The sequence below is a fragment of the Xenopus laevis genome, chromosome 1L (assembly GCF_017654675.1).
Source record: "Xenopus laevis strain J_2021 chromosome 1L, Xenopus_laevis_v10.1, whole genome shotgun sequence".
NCBI classification, from domain to species: Eukaryota; Metazoa; Chordata; class Amphibia; order Anura; family Pipidae; genus Xenopus; species Xenopus laevis.
In genome coordinates, this window is record NC_054371.1 from 92,494,112 (window position 1) to 92,513,790 (window position 19,679).

Genomic DNA, 19,679 nt, shown 5'->3' on the forward strand with positions numbered 1-19,679 from the left:
TGGACAGAGAAGACAAGCCTGTCCCCTGGAAGAGCCTATTTGGTCACTCTGATAGATTAGTTTGTTACCACAGATGCCAGTCTCTTGGAAATAGGCAGGAGTCTTTGAAGGGCACTCAGTTCAGGGCAGACCTTCTTTCCCATGGTCAATTTTGACATCACAGTCTCAAGATGTTATCTTTGACAGCTTAGAACTTGGGACCGCCATCTGGATGGACAAAGTGTTCTAAACAAAGGATAATCAAAACACCTGGAAGAGGATTACAGCACACTCCTCCTACAGAATCTGGAAGATCTTTCTCTACTGGGGATCCTGGAGACAGACAGACACTCACAGAGTAGACATCCCACATTCTGAAACTCCTCCCATAAGGACTGGATAAGGGCCTAAGTACAAGCTCCTTGAAAGTACAAATACTATTTCTCCACAGCACAGTCATTCTGCCAAGCTCACTGTTTGTCCTTTTTGCCTCCCCTCTGCATGGAAAAATATCTATCAAAGAAACCAAAGGTAGGTGGAAAAAGAGAAACTATTCACCTGCCCTACACTTGATATGGCAGTAAACCCCCTTTCCTGTCTCCTCTCATTCCTCCAGAGCCCTAGCCACGCCCAGGGTAAACACCAATTAGGCTATAGCAGACCAAGGTATGGAAGGCAGCCATCAGGTCCTCTGCACAACTACAAGCGAGGCCAAATTCCAAATTGGGATCATCCGATCATTCGCCCTCGGAACAACAATTGGAAAATAGAGTAGGGCCTACAGAGGCCCATAAAAAACAAGGACAGCATCAACACTGCAGTGTGGTCTTCAACCAGTGAGAATTTAAAGCCTACAAAATGGATTTTTTTTTTGGCAAGTTATCGAGCAATCAATTGGTGGGCTCCATACATGCACCATGTATGGACCAATGCACCAATAAGCTGCCAATTCAGTTGGAGGGACCATGTCAGGAGTAATCAGCTTGTGTATGGCTATGATTTATATAACCCTTAGGGTAAGACACAAGAAGATTCATAGCTTTTTCTCACCTTATTTTTAAACAATGCGGGCCTGTCACTAGAAAAAGGTGCATCATGATATTTACTTTAACTTTGAATGTGTCACTCAGGTGACGAGTAGAAGTCTCATTGTGTGCTGTTATCCTGTTAGCAATTTTTACCAGTTAACTGTAACATTTTTAATGGGCTGTTGGCATCTGCAGAAAATGTAATAACTGTTTTATTGCAAAGCAAGGTAAAATGTGAGCAAAAAATAAATATATATATATATATATATATATATATCACATTTAAATAGAACTTCATTTATATAAAACTGTGAGTTTGATTTTAGAAAATGTATTGTATATTTTGTTTTAGTTTATGAGAAGAAGTGTATCAGTAAAGGTGAAGCTTTGGTCCCTACCTCGCAGTCTAAGCTGTCACGTGTCAGCAGTGGTTTTGGCCTTTCTAAATTAACTGGATCTCGAAGGAACAGAAAAGAAAGTGGACTCAACAAACATAATCTATCAGCCCAGGTAATCCACACAATGTTTATGCGTAATGTGCATTCATGCCTAAAATTATTATTGTATGATGTCTGGAAACATGGAATCCTGTTTCTAAATAGTTATGGACTTATCAATTATCGGAAAACTTGTGAATTCTGCCATTAATTGTGCTTCAAATGTCCATTGCTTCCTCCTTTCTGCATCTTGTAAATTAATGTGGTTTTGTGTGTAGTTTAAAGTCAGTCTTAATTTACTAAAACATGACTTCTGAATGCCAACTAGATGATGATGAAATCAGGAAACTAATTCTTAGATTGACTACTATGCAGAACTACCAAATAATTATTCAGTTATGATGTGGTTTATTAAAATTAAAAATTAAAATGTGTGCGTAATCTACAGATTTGTGTAGTTTAGCAATTTATTATTACAGTTTTGGGTTGTTTCGGGAGATTTACAGGCATGTCCATTCTTTAGCACATTGCACTAACTATGACAATAATTTTGGTCATATAAGGGCTTATCTACAGTAAGAGCACAAATAACCTGAACACCTAGATAAAAACCATTAACAGTGTTGCTCTCTTCTCCTTAAAGATGCTAAAACTGGAATCATATGCACCAAACCAGCATTGTCATGTAGCATTCTAGCAACCTGTTTGGAATTCATCTTATGCAGAATCATATAGCACTGCCTTCGTGTTTGTTCATATGTATTAAATAATCAATATGGAAATATGTAGTTTTGGACTCTAATTCTGAGGATTTATAAATTAATCGAAATCCAATGCAAATCACAGACTACTTTTCTGATATAAATACATCTCATATAGTCTAAAATATAAGATTCTTGCTGGGCTGTGTTATATTAGCTGCTTATGAATGTATTGCTCGATGGCAGGGCTGTCCAACTGGCGGCCCGCGACCCCCCTTCTTTGGCCCCCCAGCTGCTGTGTCTTCTTACCATATGTAAGATTTAAAAGGTATCACTGTAGAGATAAACTGCACCCTGCATTGTTTAAACCTCAAATTCAGACTCTAATCCCCTGTATCACACCTGTGATCCCCCTGTATTGTTCACACTTGTGACACCTCTATTGTTTATATCCTAAAGGCCTGTACTGTTCACACCTGAGACCCAGACTTAAACTGCCCACATTGTTCACACCTTATTCCTATTCAAAAGGGCGCAATCATGGGCAGGGCACACTTTTAAGGGGAATTTCCTTTCTTTCTTTTTTAAACCCTGATTTGCTTGGCCTTTAATAGTTTTTCAACTTTATAAACCCCCTGTTCCAGACAGAATCATTCCCCAGCTCCCTTTTGGCAGCTGCTGGCACAGGTACATATTTGTGGGCAATATCTTGGCTGCTACTTCCACAGGTAAACAGATGATATGATGGATATTTGGCTGCTGCTGGCACAAGTACATATATGGAGGCAATAGTATGTATTTTTTGGCTGATGCTGGCACAGGTACAGATTGGGGGCAATATAAGGGATTGGCTGCTGCTGGCTCAGGTACATGGGGCAATATGGTGGCTGCTGGCTCAGGTACGTGGGGTAATATGGTGGCTGCTGGCACAGGTACACAGATGTTTGAGGGCAATATGATGGATTTTTGGCTACTGCTGGAACAGATGGAAATTGGGGCAATATGATGGATTCTTTTGGTTGCCGCTGGCATAGGTACAGATTGGGGGTAAAACTATGATGGATGTTTTGGCTTATGCTGGCACAGGTACAGATTGGGGCCTGGGGGCAGTCTGAGGGATTGACTGCCATTGGTATAGGTACAAATGGAGGCAATATGATAGGTGCTGGTACAGGGGGCTATATTACTGGTAAGGTGAGAAATGGTAATGCAGGACTGGGTGGGGGGGGGGGCACTGATTGAAGCCTTTGCCTAGGGTGCAAAAATACCTTGGCCCGGCCCTGCCTCCCCGTGTGTGCCATTCTCTGCTTGCCCAGTGCTGCTTGCCCTACCCTACCTGTGGAACGTAAGCCTGTTAGGGGTTTGTTCTTGGGGTTTTTGTTAGCATTTGGAAATTATTGTTAAGGGCCCCTAAGGTGTTTAATCATGTGTTGGGGGGGTTGTTGTATTATCAACAGGGGAGGATGAGGCATATGGATTTAAGGGTATGTTTTTAACATGACTTCAATTTTTCACATATGAGTGATGAGGGATTTCCCTGCAGTGAGCACAAACCATTTGGTTTTTCGGTGTGCTACCACTGTTAATGTGGATACAATCTTAAAAGATCTTGTGCTAATATGGGTGTGGTTTACAGTGGGTGTGGTTTAAAATGGGAGTGGCCAGCACTGATTTCCATTATCGGCCCTCCTCCACATAGGCCAGTAAAATTTTGGCCCTCGGTACCACAGAACTTGGACAGCACTGCTCTATGGGATGCTAATAGAATTTTGATTTATAATACTCAGTTTTAAATAAATTAACCATTTTTAACATAAGTATGCTAACCTCAAATTTTTTTTTTCTCATTGTCATCTAGGAAATTTCCCAGTGGGTTTTTACTCACATAGCAGTTGTACGGGACCTTGTGGACATGCAGTATAAGGAATACCAGGAGGTAATGAAGTACTATTTATATTTAGAACTAAGCTGTAAAAATGTGTACCAGAATAATGAGAAATAGTAAAGGGGGAAGTATTGCAACACAAATTCTTGCAAAGACTAAAACTAATTTAAAGCAGTTGTTTAAACCTGACTAACATCTAGAGCAGTGTCATTAAATGTGTGTGGCAGTCAGCCTGAAACCAGCTCGACCCATGGGTGTCGGACTGACCAGCACATTACTATCTCCATCAAATCCCACCCCATAAAATACAAGTAGCCTTTTGTCTTTTTCTGTGTACAAACCTGTCTGATATCCTTTAATGTAAGATTAATCATGTCCCCTCTCAACTGCTTCCTCTCCAGAGAAAGTAACCACAGCTTCAGTACACTTTCCCCATTGTCCATTTTGTATACCAGTTAGTTCTCTGCGCTCTTTTTATGTTATTAATATATTTTTTTAAGGACTGGTACCCAACACTGCACTTGCATACCCATAATGAAGCCTTAACATGAATTCATAAATAGACAAAATGTTTTTATCCTTTTTTATATGCAAGAGAGTCCTTTAGATTGTAAACTTTTTTTCACATTCTTATTATTTAACTATTGTATTTTAAATTAACCCCTTAGCAAATACAAACGACACCATTTTCGCTTATGTTAACTTATTCTTGTGTTTTTGGTACTAGCGGCAGCAGAATGCTTTGAAGTACGTGACAGAAGAATGGAACCAGATTGAGTATGAACTACTTCGTGAGAGAGGACTCTGGGGTCCTCCCATTGGCTCTCATTTAGATAAGTGGATGCTGGAAATGACAGAAGGGCCATGTAGGATGAGAAAGAAGGTTGTCAGGAATGATATGTTTTACATCCACTACCCATACATCCCTGAAGCAGAACATGAGACAAATACAATGGTATGTTTGAGTAGAATTTGCCTATATATATAGGTCAAAAGTGTAAGTTAAAGGAATATATTTAGGACCCCATGCAATCATTAGTTATTGTCCAGTCAAAAACACTTAGTTTTGTACTTATAGCTTTTGCTATTTAACAGTGCTATATTGTGAGAAATAAAGACTTTTTAACTGATTTTAGTTTTTAAAAAATGTTCTACATTTTGTTTTCAAGTGTAAAACATTAATGTTCTTTCTCTGGTGTTTCAGTCTAGTATGTTCATTAATCCAGGTACAAACACCATACTGCAGTTTCCTACATTAGTTAATACATTTCTCAGAAGTATCTGCTTTATTGTGTCAGCTGGACAGGAATTATGCACATAATGAATCAAATGAGAACAATTTTTTGATTGTGACCGACCTCACAGAACTACTCCAGTAAACTTTAATATTAGAAAAATAGTCAAAATGAAAAAAAAATAGAAGGCAATTTTTAAAAGTCTTTATTTCTGGTGTACTGATCAAAAACAATTGAAGGTATGGAAGATGAACAACCCATTTAAAGCAAAAATGTGTGTGCCATGATGACTTCACTTTATGTAGAAATTTTGCTAAGAAACCACATTTCCTCTCTAAACGTAGACGTGTCTGTTTCAAAAAAATTTAAAATTCTGTCCGTTTTAAATGATCATTTCTGAAGGTCCTAGTTGATGGTTATTGGTGCTTATATAGCATAATGACTATAAATACTGAAAATTATGTCAGCAAGTATTATAGCGAATGCTGAAATCACTTTGGCCACTTATGGCAACTTCATCTTTGGCATTATCATCAAAATCATCATAGACTGCCATTTGTGTTTTTTTGTAGTTGTTAAACCTTAAAGGTCTTTGACAGCATTTCAAGTAAATTATAGTAAAAATAGTAATGTAATAAAAATCACAAAATGTGTACCAAGCCTCATAACGAGAAACCATTCATATATGTACTTTCAAAGAGTTTACACAGGTACCTGGTAATTTGTTGCTGTGAGTTACAAGACTTGGTGCAAGCTTTTCTTAAATCTAATAAACAATGTTATGTTGTTGGGTTTGGGATTGGTGGAAGGTGGGAAGTGAGTTAGCATAGAAAAGCAGGTAGCGAGTTTACAATAGCCTGCTTAAAGAACGTGTACGTTTGTGTGTATTTTCCTTTTTATTTACATTTACTTGTTTCTCGTATTGTTTCTCTGGCCCAGATGTGATACAATAATATATATTTATACATAATGTCCTGTTTTTAGTCTATCCTTCCATGCATTATACCTGAGACTTCAGATGGCATCATCATGGCATCTAATGAAAAGGTAAAATGTATCACCTGTAGAAAAAAATATCTAAAATTAACACAGAGCATGAGCTACACATTTAACAAACCTCTCAATGCACTTGAGCTTACAAAATAGCTGCTGTATGCAGTGCTTGACATTTTATACCAGCAGTTAATGTCTATGTGAAAATAAGTAAATGTGCATCATAAAGGAACCCTCTACATAAAGCTCCCATAGCTAATTTCTCACTTGTCAATTCTTATACTATATCTGGAAGTAAAGTGGTTATCATGCTAGCTGATTATATAAGCTTGTATGTACACAAGCAAAACTGTTATTCAAAGGAGTGGGAAACCTTTAAAAAATGAAGACATTATATGAGTTGTTTCATAGTGTATATACTACTTACATACTGTACATGAATAACATACTTCACTGTATGTATAGGTCTACATAACATTGTCTTGGAACACTGAGGGTGGATCATAAAGAACCAAAAAAAAAAACATGTCTGAAGTTTGCCAGAAATAGTTGGTGGTCCAGTTGTAATGTGGAAAAGTATATTCAAGTATAATTTTGGGGAATATATCTACATTAGAAATAAGAAAAAATTCAAATTTGATGTGATTGCACAGGAAAGTATTTAAATTTTTTTTAACATGGCATTAAAGGTTATTTTTCATAATGAAAGAATATATATTTCTAAACAATTTTCAATATACAGGTATGAGATCTATCTGGATATTCACAAAGCTTTGAATTATGGAAGGCCATCTCTAAAGAGCAAATAATTATATTTTTTTTTTTTGCATTATTTTTTTTATTAAAATTGTACTTGATCCTGACTAAGCTATATTTATCCATATTGGTGGCAAAACAGTTCTATTTGATTCATATAATGCAGTGCTGTCCAACTTCTATGGTACTGAGGGCCGAAATTTTTTCTGGCCTACATAGTGGAGGGCCAATAATGGAAACCAGTGTTGACCACTCTCTGTTTTTAAACCACACCCACTTTAAACCACCCATGTTACCACAAGATCATGTCCACATTAAGGGGCCGATTCACTAACTTCGAGTGAAGGATTCGAAGTAAAAAAACTTTGAATTTTTGTGCTCCTCGACTATCGAATTGGTGTAAATTCGCCTGAGTAGAATGATTCGAATAGTTTCGACTATTCGCCATTCTGTAGTCGAAGTAATGGATCGAGAGCAAAAACGCTGCGACTATTCACCCATTCGATAGTCGAAGTACTGTCTCTTTTAAAAATACTTCGACTGCCTACTTCGCCACCTAAAACCTACCGAATTGCTTTAAAAGCCTATGGGAAAGTCCCATTGATCGAATAAAAAGGCATTAGATCGAATGAAAATCCTTCGAGCGAATATTCGATCGAGCGCCTATTCGCCTGGCGAATATCCGCCAATTCGACTATTCGCCAGCGCGTAAATTCGCCCGAATTGCCTATTCGATTCTTTTCGATTCTATTCCCCAGTCGAATTTCGAGGGATTTAACCCCTCGAAATTCGACCCTTGAGGAATTTGCCCCTAATTGTTGTAGCACACCACAATACTATTCGGTATGTACCAATTAATCAGGAACTGAGAGAAAGCAGGCAAAAAGGGCAGAGCTTGCTGCTAAGTGCTCTTTATTGCACACAACATGTTTCGGGCCAGAAGCCCTTTATCAAGTTTACAAGTCTTTAGGTGAACAAACATTTTAAGGTGTAAGACAGGTGATGTCATAAACATTAAGTGTTAATCAACCATGATACGGTGCTGCTGTTATCTTGTGCTCATAAAATGAGTAATAAAAATACAAAATACAAAGAGTCTTTTTTTAAAACTTCAGTCCATAATTCCAGTTGGAATAAAAAAATGTCCCGCAATTAACACGTATTACAAAGAGAAAATTAGTACAAAAGGTTTTGCTAAAGAGCAAGTTATGCTTATGAACGAGAGAGGAACTGCCCATTTCTAGGCCTGCCACAGAAAGCAATCATGATCACATGTCAAAGTTGTATGGAAGAAATGCCCAGTATTCTTACCACTAGCCGTACATATAATGTAACTATCTTGGGCTCTGATTTCTGTTATCTGAAAGGAAACAAATAAGGCATCAAATTCAGGAAAAACTTTTTAGTTACAAAAGTAGCAATAGCTCTTATTAGCAATTGTTTATGCTTAGTTTAGAAAGAGATTGAAACAGTGTGACTATTTATAAAAAGCATTTAACACTCCAACTATCATTCATGCCTTTTGGGTGACGTGTGTCTAGTCTTTTAATCCAGTATGCCTCCCTCTGTGATATTTTCTTTTTTAGGTTACCGCCTCTGTGCAATGGGCTAATCACTTCAAGTATGGCCCATCTTAACTGGGAATGATTATGGTTGGCAGTATTAAAATGTCTGGATACCGTAGTGTCGGTGGCTGTTCCTTTTTTAAAATTCCGTATATTCCCTTTGTGCTCCTTAATGCGGTTTTTCACTGCTCTTATAGTTTGGCCAATGTATGCAAGCCCGCAGGGACATTTTAACATATAAATCACATTGTTTGTATCACAAGTTGCAAAGTGGTGTACCTTAACTGGAGTACCATTTGCGTGGTGTCGCAAGGTTTCTCCTTTAATAATGGAGGGACAGCAAATTCAATTTAAGCAGGCAAATGTTCCCACTTTTGGTTAGCCTAGAAATCTCTTGAGTGCCTTTTATTCAGGGCGGATTAACCTCTGAGGGGCAAAGTATGTCTCGGAGGCTCCTTCCTTTATTGTAACTGAACACTGGGGGTTTTGTCAGTGTACTCCTTAGTGTTTTTTCTTGTTGTAGCAAAGGCCAATACTTGTGAATGATATGTTCTATTTCTTTACTCTTAACACTATATTGGCTCACAAAAGGGAAGACTTCTCTCTTATCCTTTACCTTATAGGTCAGAAGCTCATTCCTAGGTATTGTACCTACTTCCTTGACACAGTTTTCAATGTTTTTAACTTTGTAACCCCTTTCCGTAAATCTATGTTTACGGGTGTCCACTGCAAGGGAGTAATTAGCCTCTTCAGATGTAATCCTGCGTGCCCTTATAAATTGACCCTTAGGGATCGTTCTGATTACTTTAGGGGCATGGAAACTGGAGGCATGCAAGATATTATTTTTCTCTGTACTCTTACGATAAAGATTAGTGCTGATATTACCATCAGTTAATGTTATTGTAACATCAAGGAAGTTTTGACTGAAGTTTTAAAAAAAGACTCTTTGTATTTTGTATTTTTATTACTCATTTTATGAGCACAAAATAACTGCTGCACCTTATCATGGTTGATTAACACTTAATGTTTATGACATCACTTCCTGTCTTACACCTTAAAATGTTTGTTCACCTAAAGACTTGTACATTGATAAAGGACTTCTGGCCTGAAACATGTTGTGTGCAATAAAGAGCACTTAGCAGCAAGTTCTGCCCTTTTTTCCTGCTTTCTCTCAGTTCCTGATTAATTGGTTCAATTCCTACACCTGGAGCAGAGGTGCCTTACTGAGATTGAGAGCACAGCTGCCAAATCCCCAGTAATTTCAACAATTGTTCACCATTCGGTATGTGCAATACTATTCGGTTGGTACTCACTGCAGGGATATCACTTATCACTCGTATGTGAAAAAAGTTGTCATATTAAGACATACCCTTAAATCCATATGCCTCCTCTTCCCCTTGGATAAAGTAGCACCCCCAGCACATGATTAAACACCTTAGGGGCCCCTAACAATAATTTATTTTCAAATGCTAACAAACCCCCAGAACAAATACCAGGCTTATGTTCCACAGGCAGAGCAGGGCACTTATAGGCAGAGTATGGCACAAACAGGCAGAGCAGGGCACACACCGGCAGAGCAGGGCATACACCGGCAGAGCAGGGCACACGCAGGCAAAGTAGGGCACACGCAGGCAGAGTAGGGCACCCGCAGGCAGAGTAGGGCACCCGCAGGCAGAGTAGGGCACCCGCAGGCAGAGTAGGGCACCCGCAGGCAGAGTAGGGCACCCGCAGGCAGAGTAGGGCACCCGCAGGCAGAGTAGGGCACCCGCAGGCAGAGTAGGGCACCCGCAGGCAGAGTAGGGCACCCGCAGGCAGAGTAGGGCACCCGCAGGCAGAGTAGGGCACCCGCAGGCAGAGTAGGGCACCCGCAGGCAGAGTAGGGCACCCGCAGGCAGAGTAGGGCACCCGCAGGCAGAGTAGGGCACCCGCAGGCAGAGTAGGGCACCCGCAGGCAGAGTAGGGCAAACACAGGCAGAGTAGGGCAAACACAGGCAGAGCAGGGCAAACACAGGGAGCATATGGAAGGTAGAACAGAGCAAGAGACAGGGACCTATCAAGATCACTCTAAAATGTACTACATACAGTGACACAGTGCTGGTGCCCCATTAGCATTTTGTATTAAGTGTGAACAGGTGAACAATGTGGGCAGTTTGTCTAGGTCTTAGGTGTGAACAGTACAGGGCTTTAGCGGTGTGAACAATAGAGGTGTTACAAGTAGGAACAAGGTGTGAACAGTACAGGGGATTAGTCTGAATTTGAGGTTTAAACTATGCAGGGGCCAGTTAATCTCTGTAGTGATACCATATAAAATTTACACACGGTAAGCAAACACAGCAGGAAGGTGGGGGGGCCACACAAGGGAGGGGTCGCAGGCTGCCAGTTGGACAGCCTGACATAGACAATACTTAGGGAAACAAAATCAATACAGGGAAATTCCTACCTGCTTTGCCAGTTAGGGGCACACAACTATCATGTAATTTTTACCACTTTGTGGCCTGTTGGAGCTTTAGTGTTATGAGTAAGTGATATGTAAAATATGTGTATATATATATATATATATATCTATATATATATATATATATATATATCTATATCTATATATATCTATATCTATATATATATATATCTATATCTATATATATCTATATATATATATATATCTATATATATCTATATATATATATATATATATATATATATATATATATATATATATATATATATATATATATATATCTATCTAACTATATATATATATATATATATATATATATATATCTATATATATATATATATATATTTTTTTTGTATTTTTTTTTTTTTGAGAAAGGCCCTAATGTGGCCCGAAACGTTGGCTATGTATTAAATAAAGACACGTTTATTTCACGAAGAAATGACGTGCTGGTCCTTCTTATAAGCTAGATAACAAATTTTGACTTTTGCACCCATAATTATTTCTGTTCATTGTACATTAAATATATATATATATATTGTCCCACGGTACCAGCACTCCATACACGGTGAAGCCAGTGGTGCACGATCAAAAATGTATGTATATAATAAAAAGGATCAGCACTCACTGTATTGAAGAAAAAAATAGTGTTTTATTGTCAAGTGATATACATCTTTATCCGACGTTTCGGTCCACCTGGGATCCTTGAAAAGGACCCCAGGTGGGACCGAAACGTCGGATAAAGATGTATATCACTTGACAATAAAACACTATTTTTTTCTTCAATACAGTGAGTGCTGATCCTTCTTAATATATATATATATATACACACACACACACACAGATGAAGCCACTTGGATTTGTGAGTTAAATGCGTCATGGCTCAGGGTTAATTGAATAAACTGTGTCTAAAGTCATCTTAACTCATTTAATACATTTAACCTTTTCATTAGCATACCAAAGCACCATTGTTCACAATGGTGAATGCTTTAATTAGATGGGATGTTGAGACGCAGTTTTCTGTGTTAAATGAGATAAATGGGATATCTGTGTTTAGTTATTCTGTGGCAAACAGACAAACCAAAGTGGCTGCATCTGTATATATTTTCCCAAAATCCCAGCACTCACGATAAAAATCTTCTCGTTGCCTGGGTGCACGCCTCACAAAAGCTGCATACAATTCTCTCCAGAAGAAGCCGCACTACTCAGGACTTATTGTAAAGTGATACGTTTATTAAACAAACTAACGTTTCGGCTGCAACATCAACCTTTGTCAAAGTTACATGCTCACAAACAAATTACCCTTAAATACTCAGGTTCTGGCGCGAAAACCCAAGAGCCCTCCCTCTATGACGTGTTCATGTGTAGTAAATAATGTCAGACATATCTCCCATAGTGTGTAACATTAATCGTGTCAATAATTGCCAAAAGTTCACAGGCAGTTATAGTATGGTTAGTATGTATTCCACTAAGTCCATAAATCTCCAGATTCCAACAGTAGTATCAATTCCCAACTAAGTATCGAACAAGCCATCCGATCTTGAATCTCTACTTTTAAACAGGTCCACCCTGGTGCTGCAGGTAATAATCATAATTGTAAACCTATGGGGAAAATTTGTATTGACCTCTTCGATTAGTATAGTAATGCCAAAAGCAGGCTTACCTTCTCGCCGTAGCAACCACCGCTGCCCTGTATAGGGACCCACACCTCCTTGAACACTGTCACCAATACAGGTCCATACCAAAAATAGAAGGAGAAGGCGCACACCCTTTTAAATTGAATTACAGGGTGCTAATCCATAGGTGACTCCCCATAAGGGTCTCCATAATGATATACAACTAATGCAGATAATGGATAGCACACCCGATTTGAAAAACCAAAATTAATTTATTACAAAAAAGAAGAAAAAATATAAACAAAGAAAATACACAAAACATAATCAAAAATGAGCCCAACGCGTTTCGACCTTAAGGGTCTTCATCAGGGGCACAATTTTTTGTTTATTTTGTGCCCCTGATGAAGACCCTTAAGGTCGAAACGCGTTGGGCTCATTTTTGATTTATGATTGTTTTGTGTATTGTCTTTGTTTATATTTTCTTCTTCTTTTTTGTAATAAATTAATTTTGGTTTTTCAAATCGGGTGTGCTATCCATTATCTGCATTAGTTGTTTACCAATACAGGTCTGTGTCACCCCGATGTATGTGATAGAACCTTCCCAAGACTCACCAGAAGTGATCAACCCAATCATATTAACGGTCACTCCCCATGTGTCATACGATCACAAACATATGTGTCATCCGATCTGCAGATAAAATCCGTCCTGTCAGATCATTCACCGAAGCGTCTTGCAGCGCGCACTCATTGTGCATCAGCCCAATCCATACAAGTGATTGGTCTATCCTGGTGATCAAGTGCACCCCTCCGTGACGTGTCTCCAATTAAACCCATCCCAGGCGATATCTATAAAAGAAAACAATAAAAGAAAACAAATCTATTCAATTACCAAAAAGTTAAAATGTGTAAATGTGCCCAATCAGTATAAGGATCCTAAACTCTTAAATTAATCTAAAATTTCGGATCGACTCACCCCTAAAATATAAAATACCACTCACACTAAAGGTGCCATCAGGGGAAGCGCGAGGTTGGACTCTATGTCCAAAGATATTTTGTATCCCAATCTAAATACTAGACTGCTCACGTGAACTCACGTATTGGTACTACACACTATTTTAACCCCTCTATCTGGTATACCCCTGTCCCCTTATGCATAAACTATAGTTATCAAATAATCTAACCAGTTGGACCACCCTGTTGGATCTCTACACAGAACAAAGCCACTACCCAAATTACCATTAAAAACAATAACTCCATTCCCAATGTTACTGTAGTTACCTAACGTAACTAATAAATTAGTTACCATTGTACCTAGTTAATAAAAGAGTGAATTAATAAAGACAAATAGCATATAGTCATCCGATATTCACTGAAACCTAGAGTATCAATTTTCACATTCAGGGTTAAACATCAATCCTTTAATTATCCCAATAAATTGTATTGATCACTTCTTAGTAAAAAGGTGAATAGGACACCATCTCATTCAGTCCTCCCGGGCTGATCGTGTTGAGCCTGTGTATCCATCTCAATTCGGCTTGCAATAATAATTTTTCGCGGTCACCACCTCTGATCGGTGTCGGAATGTGATCAATGATCATGCACCGGAAGCTCGCCAGGGTATGTTTATATTTCAAAACATGGGATGCCACAGGGGTCTCTGCCTTGCCAGTCTCCAATGCCTGTCGTATTGAACTTCTATGGTTGGCCATCCGGTCTCTCAGATTAGTAATTGTTTTCCCCACGTAAAGTAATCCACAGGGGCATTTAATGAAGTAGATCAAAAATTTCAATGTACAAGTAAGTCTATATTTGATCTCTATCTTCTTCCCCGTATGAGGGTGATTGAAGGAGGGCCTCACTATCAAGTGACGGCAAGTGATGCATGAAGGACATCTAAAGCATCCATTTTTCGCCGCAGACAGCCACGTCCCTGTTCCCATACTCTGATAGCAGTGTATCGGATCAGTTTTTACAAGAAGATCCCGTAGGTTGCGTGTAACTTTGACAAAGGCTGATGTTGCAGCCGAAACGTTAGTTTGTTTAATAAACGTATCACTTTACAATAAGTCCTGAGTAGTGTGGCTTCTTCTGGAGAGGATTTTATATATATATATATATATATATATATATATATATATACATACATATATACTGTATATATATATATATATATATATATATATATATATATATATATATATATATATATATATATATATATATATATATATATATACAGAAAATCCAAATGTCTCGTAATGCACTCCCTTATTGAAACAATGCCAACATGTAAGGTGCGTCCTCAGTAATGGTGAGTGAATCCATATATCACGTACATGTGTTCCAGCAGAGTCGCACTCCAATAGGTTAAAACATAACGTTTATTGTCCCATCATAAAAGCATGATACAAAGAGATATACTCATCTATAAGGAGACATCACGCGACGTTTCGGGGGTCCCCTGCCCCCTTTCTCAAGCGTGTCCCCAATGTGTATCGCATTGAATCAGTGAAAAACCCGGAAGTCCGTCGCCACCATTGAAATAGCGTAGGCTGCGTGCCCGATCATTCTGACGTGCGTCACAAGAGCGAACACACGCCCATCCGCCCATTGAGTTTAACCACACCATATTTGTTATTGGCAACAATCCATCTGTAGCACTCGGGGACACAAATACATGGTGACATTCATTGATAGTATACAAGATAATAAAATATAATTCTCCTTACAGTGCACGCATATTTACCCTTACACCTGGCCAATAAGTGCTCCAGTATCCATCATATATTTACTCAACAAATCAAGGTTATAACAATTAAATAAAGAGATGTAAGTCAAAATCCCTATTTAACCCATTAGGGCTTAGTGATTTTAGTCGGTGAATCAATTGTACCTCTGTCCTTTTTAACAACATAATTCTGTCGCCCCCTCTCCTGGGTTGTGTTACATGTTGTATCACCCTAAACTTAAGATCATCTGCACTATGCCCCTTCTCCAAACAATGTTTGGAGACAGGGAGAATGGAATTTTTGGTGTTCACAGTGGATCTATGTTGGGAAAATCTATCCCTGATTTTCTGAATGGTTTCCCCTATATAGATTAAATTGCAGGGACAAACCGACATGTGATTCCCCTCATTTATGTGTTACCGAAGATACACAAAGACCCGGTGAATCCTCCGGGTAGGCCGATTGTGGCCGGCATTGATTCATTAACTAACAATTCAGCGATAGTATTAGATAGGGTACTTAGCCCCCTGATACAGAAAACCAAATCATATCTGAGGGATACTTCTGATTTCCTGGGGAAATTGAATGCATTAGGAAAAATTGAAGGAACAATTTGGCTTGCGACATTAGATGTCGCTAGCCTATATACTTCTATACCACATCCACAGGGGCTACAGGCTGCAGAACTGCTGTCACAGAACAGTGGAATATATAATAAGGAGGAAATTTCTTTTTTTATGGGGATACTCAAACTATTTTAGATTCCAAGAAATGTACTACTTACAGCTACGGGGGACGGCCATGGGGTCCAGTGTCGCCCCGTCATATGCCAACTCATTCATGAGTTGGTTTGAGGAGGGACATGTCTATACTGATGTGCTGTTCGCCAGACATTGTCTGGCATGGTGGCGGTACATCGACGATGTGTGACCTGGACTCCTTGTCCGCCTTCCGAGATGCAATTAATATTGCTAATGATGATATAAAGTTTACCATGACAGCTAATCTCTATACTGTAAATTTCCTGGATGTTCAGGTAATTCGTACCCATGAAGGTTTTTCGACTAGAATGTTCTCTAAGCCTACTGATAGGAATCAACTGTTAAAATTTGATAGTTTTCATCCCCCAGCTGTCAAAAAGTCGATTCCTATCAGTCAGTTTACAAGGGTGTGCAGAATCACTAATGATCCTACTTGGGTTGAACATGATCTTACGACAATGAGAAATAAATTGGTACATAGGGGCTATCCACCTGATGCGTTGGATTCTACAAGTGCTAAGGCTAGGCTGATTGCTGGAAGCACTAAACAGAAGGTTGACAATAGAGATAAAAGACTTACCTTTGTGGGACAATATCATTCCCGGAGTGAAAAGTTTAGACAGATTCTATGTAGACATTGGCATCTGTTAAAAGATGCATATCCGACAGTAACTGAATTCAAACAACCACCTATGATGTCTTTTAAAAAAGGTTCCACTATAGGGAGGAGGTTGGTACGCGCTGATATGCGACCTCCACCTAGACAATTTACATTTCTGGGCCCCCCCCCCAAAGAGGGCATGTTTCGTTGTAAAGGTTGCGCACAGTGCCGGTTTGTCCTTACAGGTAACTCATTTTGTAGTCCAGTAACTCATTTTGTATTCCACTGTGAATACCAAAAATTCCATTCTCCCTGTCTCCAAACATTGTTTGGAGAAGGGGCATAGTGCAGATGATCTTAAGTTTAAGGTGATACAACATGTACCACAACCCAGGAGAGGGGGCGACAGAATTATGTTGTTAAAAAGGACAGAGGTACAATGGATTCACTGACTAAAATCACTAAGCCCTAATGGGTTAAATAGGGATTTTGACTTACATCTCTTTATTTAATTGTTATAACCTTGATTTGTTGAGTAAATATATGATGGATACTGGAGCACTTATTGGCCAGGTGTAAGGGTAAATATGCGTGCACTGTAAGGAGAGTTATATTTTATTATCTTGTATACTATCAATGAATGTCACCATGTATTTGTGTCCCCGAGTGCTACAGATGGATTGTTGCCAATAACAAATATTGGCGTGGTTAAACTCAATGGGCGGATGGGCGTGTGTTCGCTCTTGTGACGCACCCACGCTCTGGCGTGGTTGCGTCAGAATGATCGGGCACGCAGCCTACGCTATTTCAATGGTGGCGACGGACTTCCGAGTCTTTCACTGATTCAATGCGATACACATTGGGGACACGCTTGAGAAAGGGGGCAGGGGACCCCCGAAACGTCGCGTGATGTCTCCATATAGATGAGTATATCTCTTTGTATCATGCTTTTATGATGGGACAATAAACGTTATGTTTTAACCTATTGGAGTGCGACTCTGCTGGAACACACACATATATATATATATATATATATATATACACATATATACTGTATATATATATATATATATATATATATCTATCTAGATAGGTCTGTCCCCTCCTCTTCTGAGTTCAGGTAAATGGTCTATGACAATAAATGTAATAGTAAACACCTATGTGCATAGTAGCTGTCCTATGTGCATTCATCTTCAATCTCAACATTAAATCCATCTTCCCTATTCAAGATAAGCCACATAAACACTTGAACAAATAAATTATGAGTTGCAAGTTATGTGATATCAGATTTTAATCTTTTGGCCCATTTTAAGATGGGCAAAACTATCTCCTGGGAATATGTAAAAACAAGAAATACATGTAGTATGAGAACAACCTAGTTTGTCAGTAGTCAAAATAAGTGGTACAGCATTGACCTTTACCAAAAGACCATGCAAAATTATGTCCCCTTTCATATCTTTTATAATAGAGACTGCAGATATATTCGAGCCATTTTGTTACCTGCACTTTCTGATTACTGGATATAATATGCTAAAACCTATTAAAAGCAACTTTATAGCTAATGGATATAATTTAAGGTGTACTTTTCTCATGACAGGGATTAGCTGTGCATTATCTAGCCAAACAAAGTTACATTACAAAATGTATAATACCTGTACTAATTATTCAATTCAATTAGTTTATAATAGGCATACATGATTGTTCATTGCCTAGCCAAATGATATACACATCATAGATGAAGCATTCATGCTGTCCCTGCAATCTGCTGATTCAAAGCAAAACTAGTTCATTGTAAGGCATATTGCATGAAGCTAGCTTGACTCTCTGCTACTCTATCTATTAACAATTTTTCAGACCATGTACTAGAATATACAGTAAGCTCACCACATGTATAGTTCATATTAGACACATTATCCAGATAAATACCTACCGGGCTTTATCTTGAGATGGGTCACACTGCAAACTATTCCTAGACTGGTTTTATACTGGATACCTATAGCAACTGAAGCTAGTTGGACCACGGGCCAGTTAAAACTTTCTGTATAGCTGTGTTTTTTTTAAAGTGTATTTGTCTTGAGCAGGTTTTCTCAATTTAACAAAACGTTGACATGAACAATAGATTAATATGTGAGTGAACTCTACTGTTGTTTTATAATAATACATCATTTTTGCAGTATGATTCTAAAGCAAATGATATGCTGCATCATATAAAATATAAATTTAAGATTTGATGTAAAGTGTGTAGTATGACAATCCCCAATGATAACTCAACGTTTTCCAACGGCAATTTCCCTGCTTCTGCTCTAGATCATTTTTGTTAATTAGTCAATAGAAAGTACACTGCCAAAATGAGCAACTGAATATAATAGAGTGCTCTCTTACTAAATTCAGTCGCAAATGCATCAGAGCAACTTATAGAAGTAGATCATATGATGCTGCTCTTAAAAAGCTAATTGTTGTGTGTTTTATTTCTTTTCCTTGAAATATAAAGCGAAAGACCACATTCTAGGATAAATTAATGACTTAAATTAGGCCTTTGTATTGTTATTTGTTGTGTACTTTGTTACTGGAGTCACTACTAGAAACAAAACAGGCTGTTTGCTTTAATAGTATTTACATTTTGTTATAGAAGCCAGCTCGCTACCGCCGTGCAGTCAGTTATGACAGTAAAGACTATTACATGCGTCTGATGCCAGGGAACCCAGCTGTTTTCCAGGACAGTGTTGAAGAAAGCTCTGATGGGGAAACAGCACAGAATGAGCCAGAGCATGGTGAAGATACCATTGCCAGAGTCAAAGGTGAGCACATTTGTTAAACTTTATGCAACATGGATAACAATCCATCATCACTCTTATGTAGCAGCATAGGCAAATATTGCAGTATTACAAGAATCATAAGAACCAGGCAGTAGTAAGAGTTCACAAATGGTGGCTGCTACAGT

General features: G+C 38.5%; 1 protein-coding gene across 10 annotated transcripts in view; it reads left to right on the forward strand.

The window, feature by feature from the left end:
* The window catches only part of LOC108711543 (WD repeat and FYVE domain-containing protein 3), a 244,162-nt gene that overhangs the window by 179,681 nt on the left and 44,802 nt on the right, over positions 1-19,679 (forward strand). For all 10 annotated transcript variants that reach the window (XM_041591303.1, XM_041591310.1, XM_041591320.1 and 7 more), the window contains 4 exons: positions 1,360-1,517; positions 4,004-4,081; positions 4,758-4,985; positions 19,368-19,536. In XM_041591303.1, the coding sequence (XP_041447237.1) occupies positions 1,360-1,517; positions 4,004-4,081; positions 4,758-4,985; positions 19,368-19,536 (633 nt within the window). The remainder of the gene's footprint in view (positions 1-1,359; positions 1,518-4,003; positions 4,082-4,757; positions 4,986-19,367; positions 19,537-19,679) is intronic.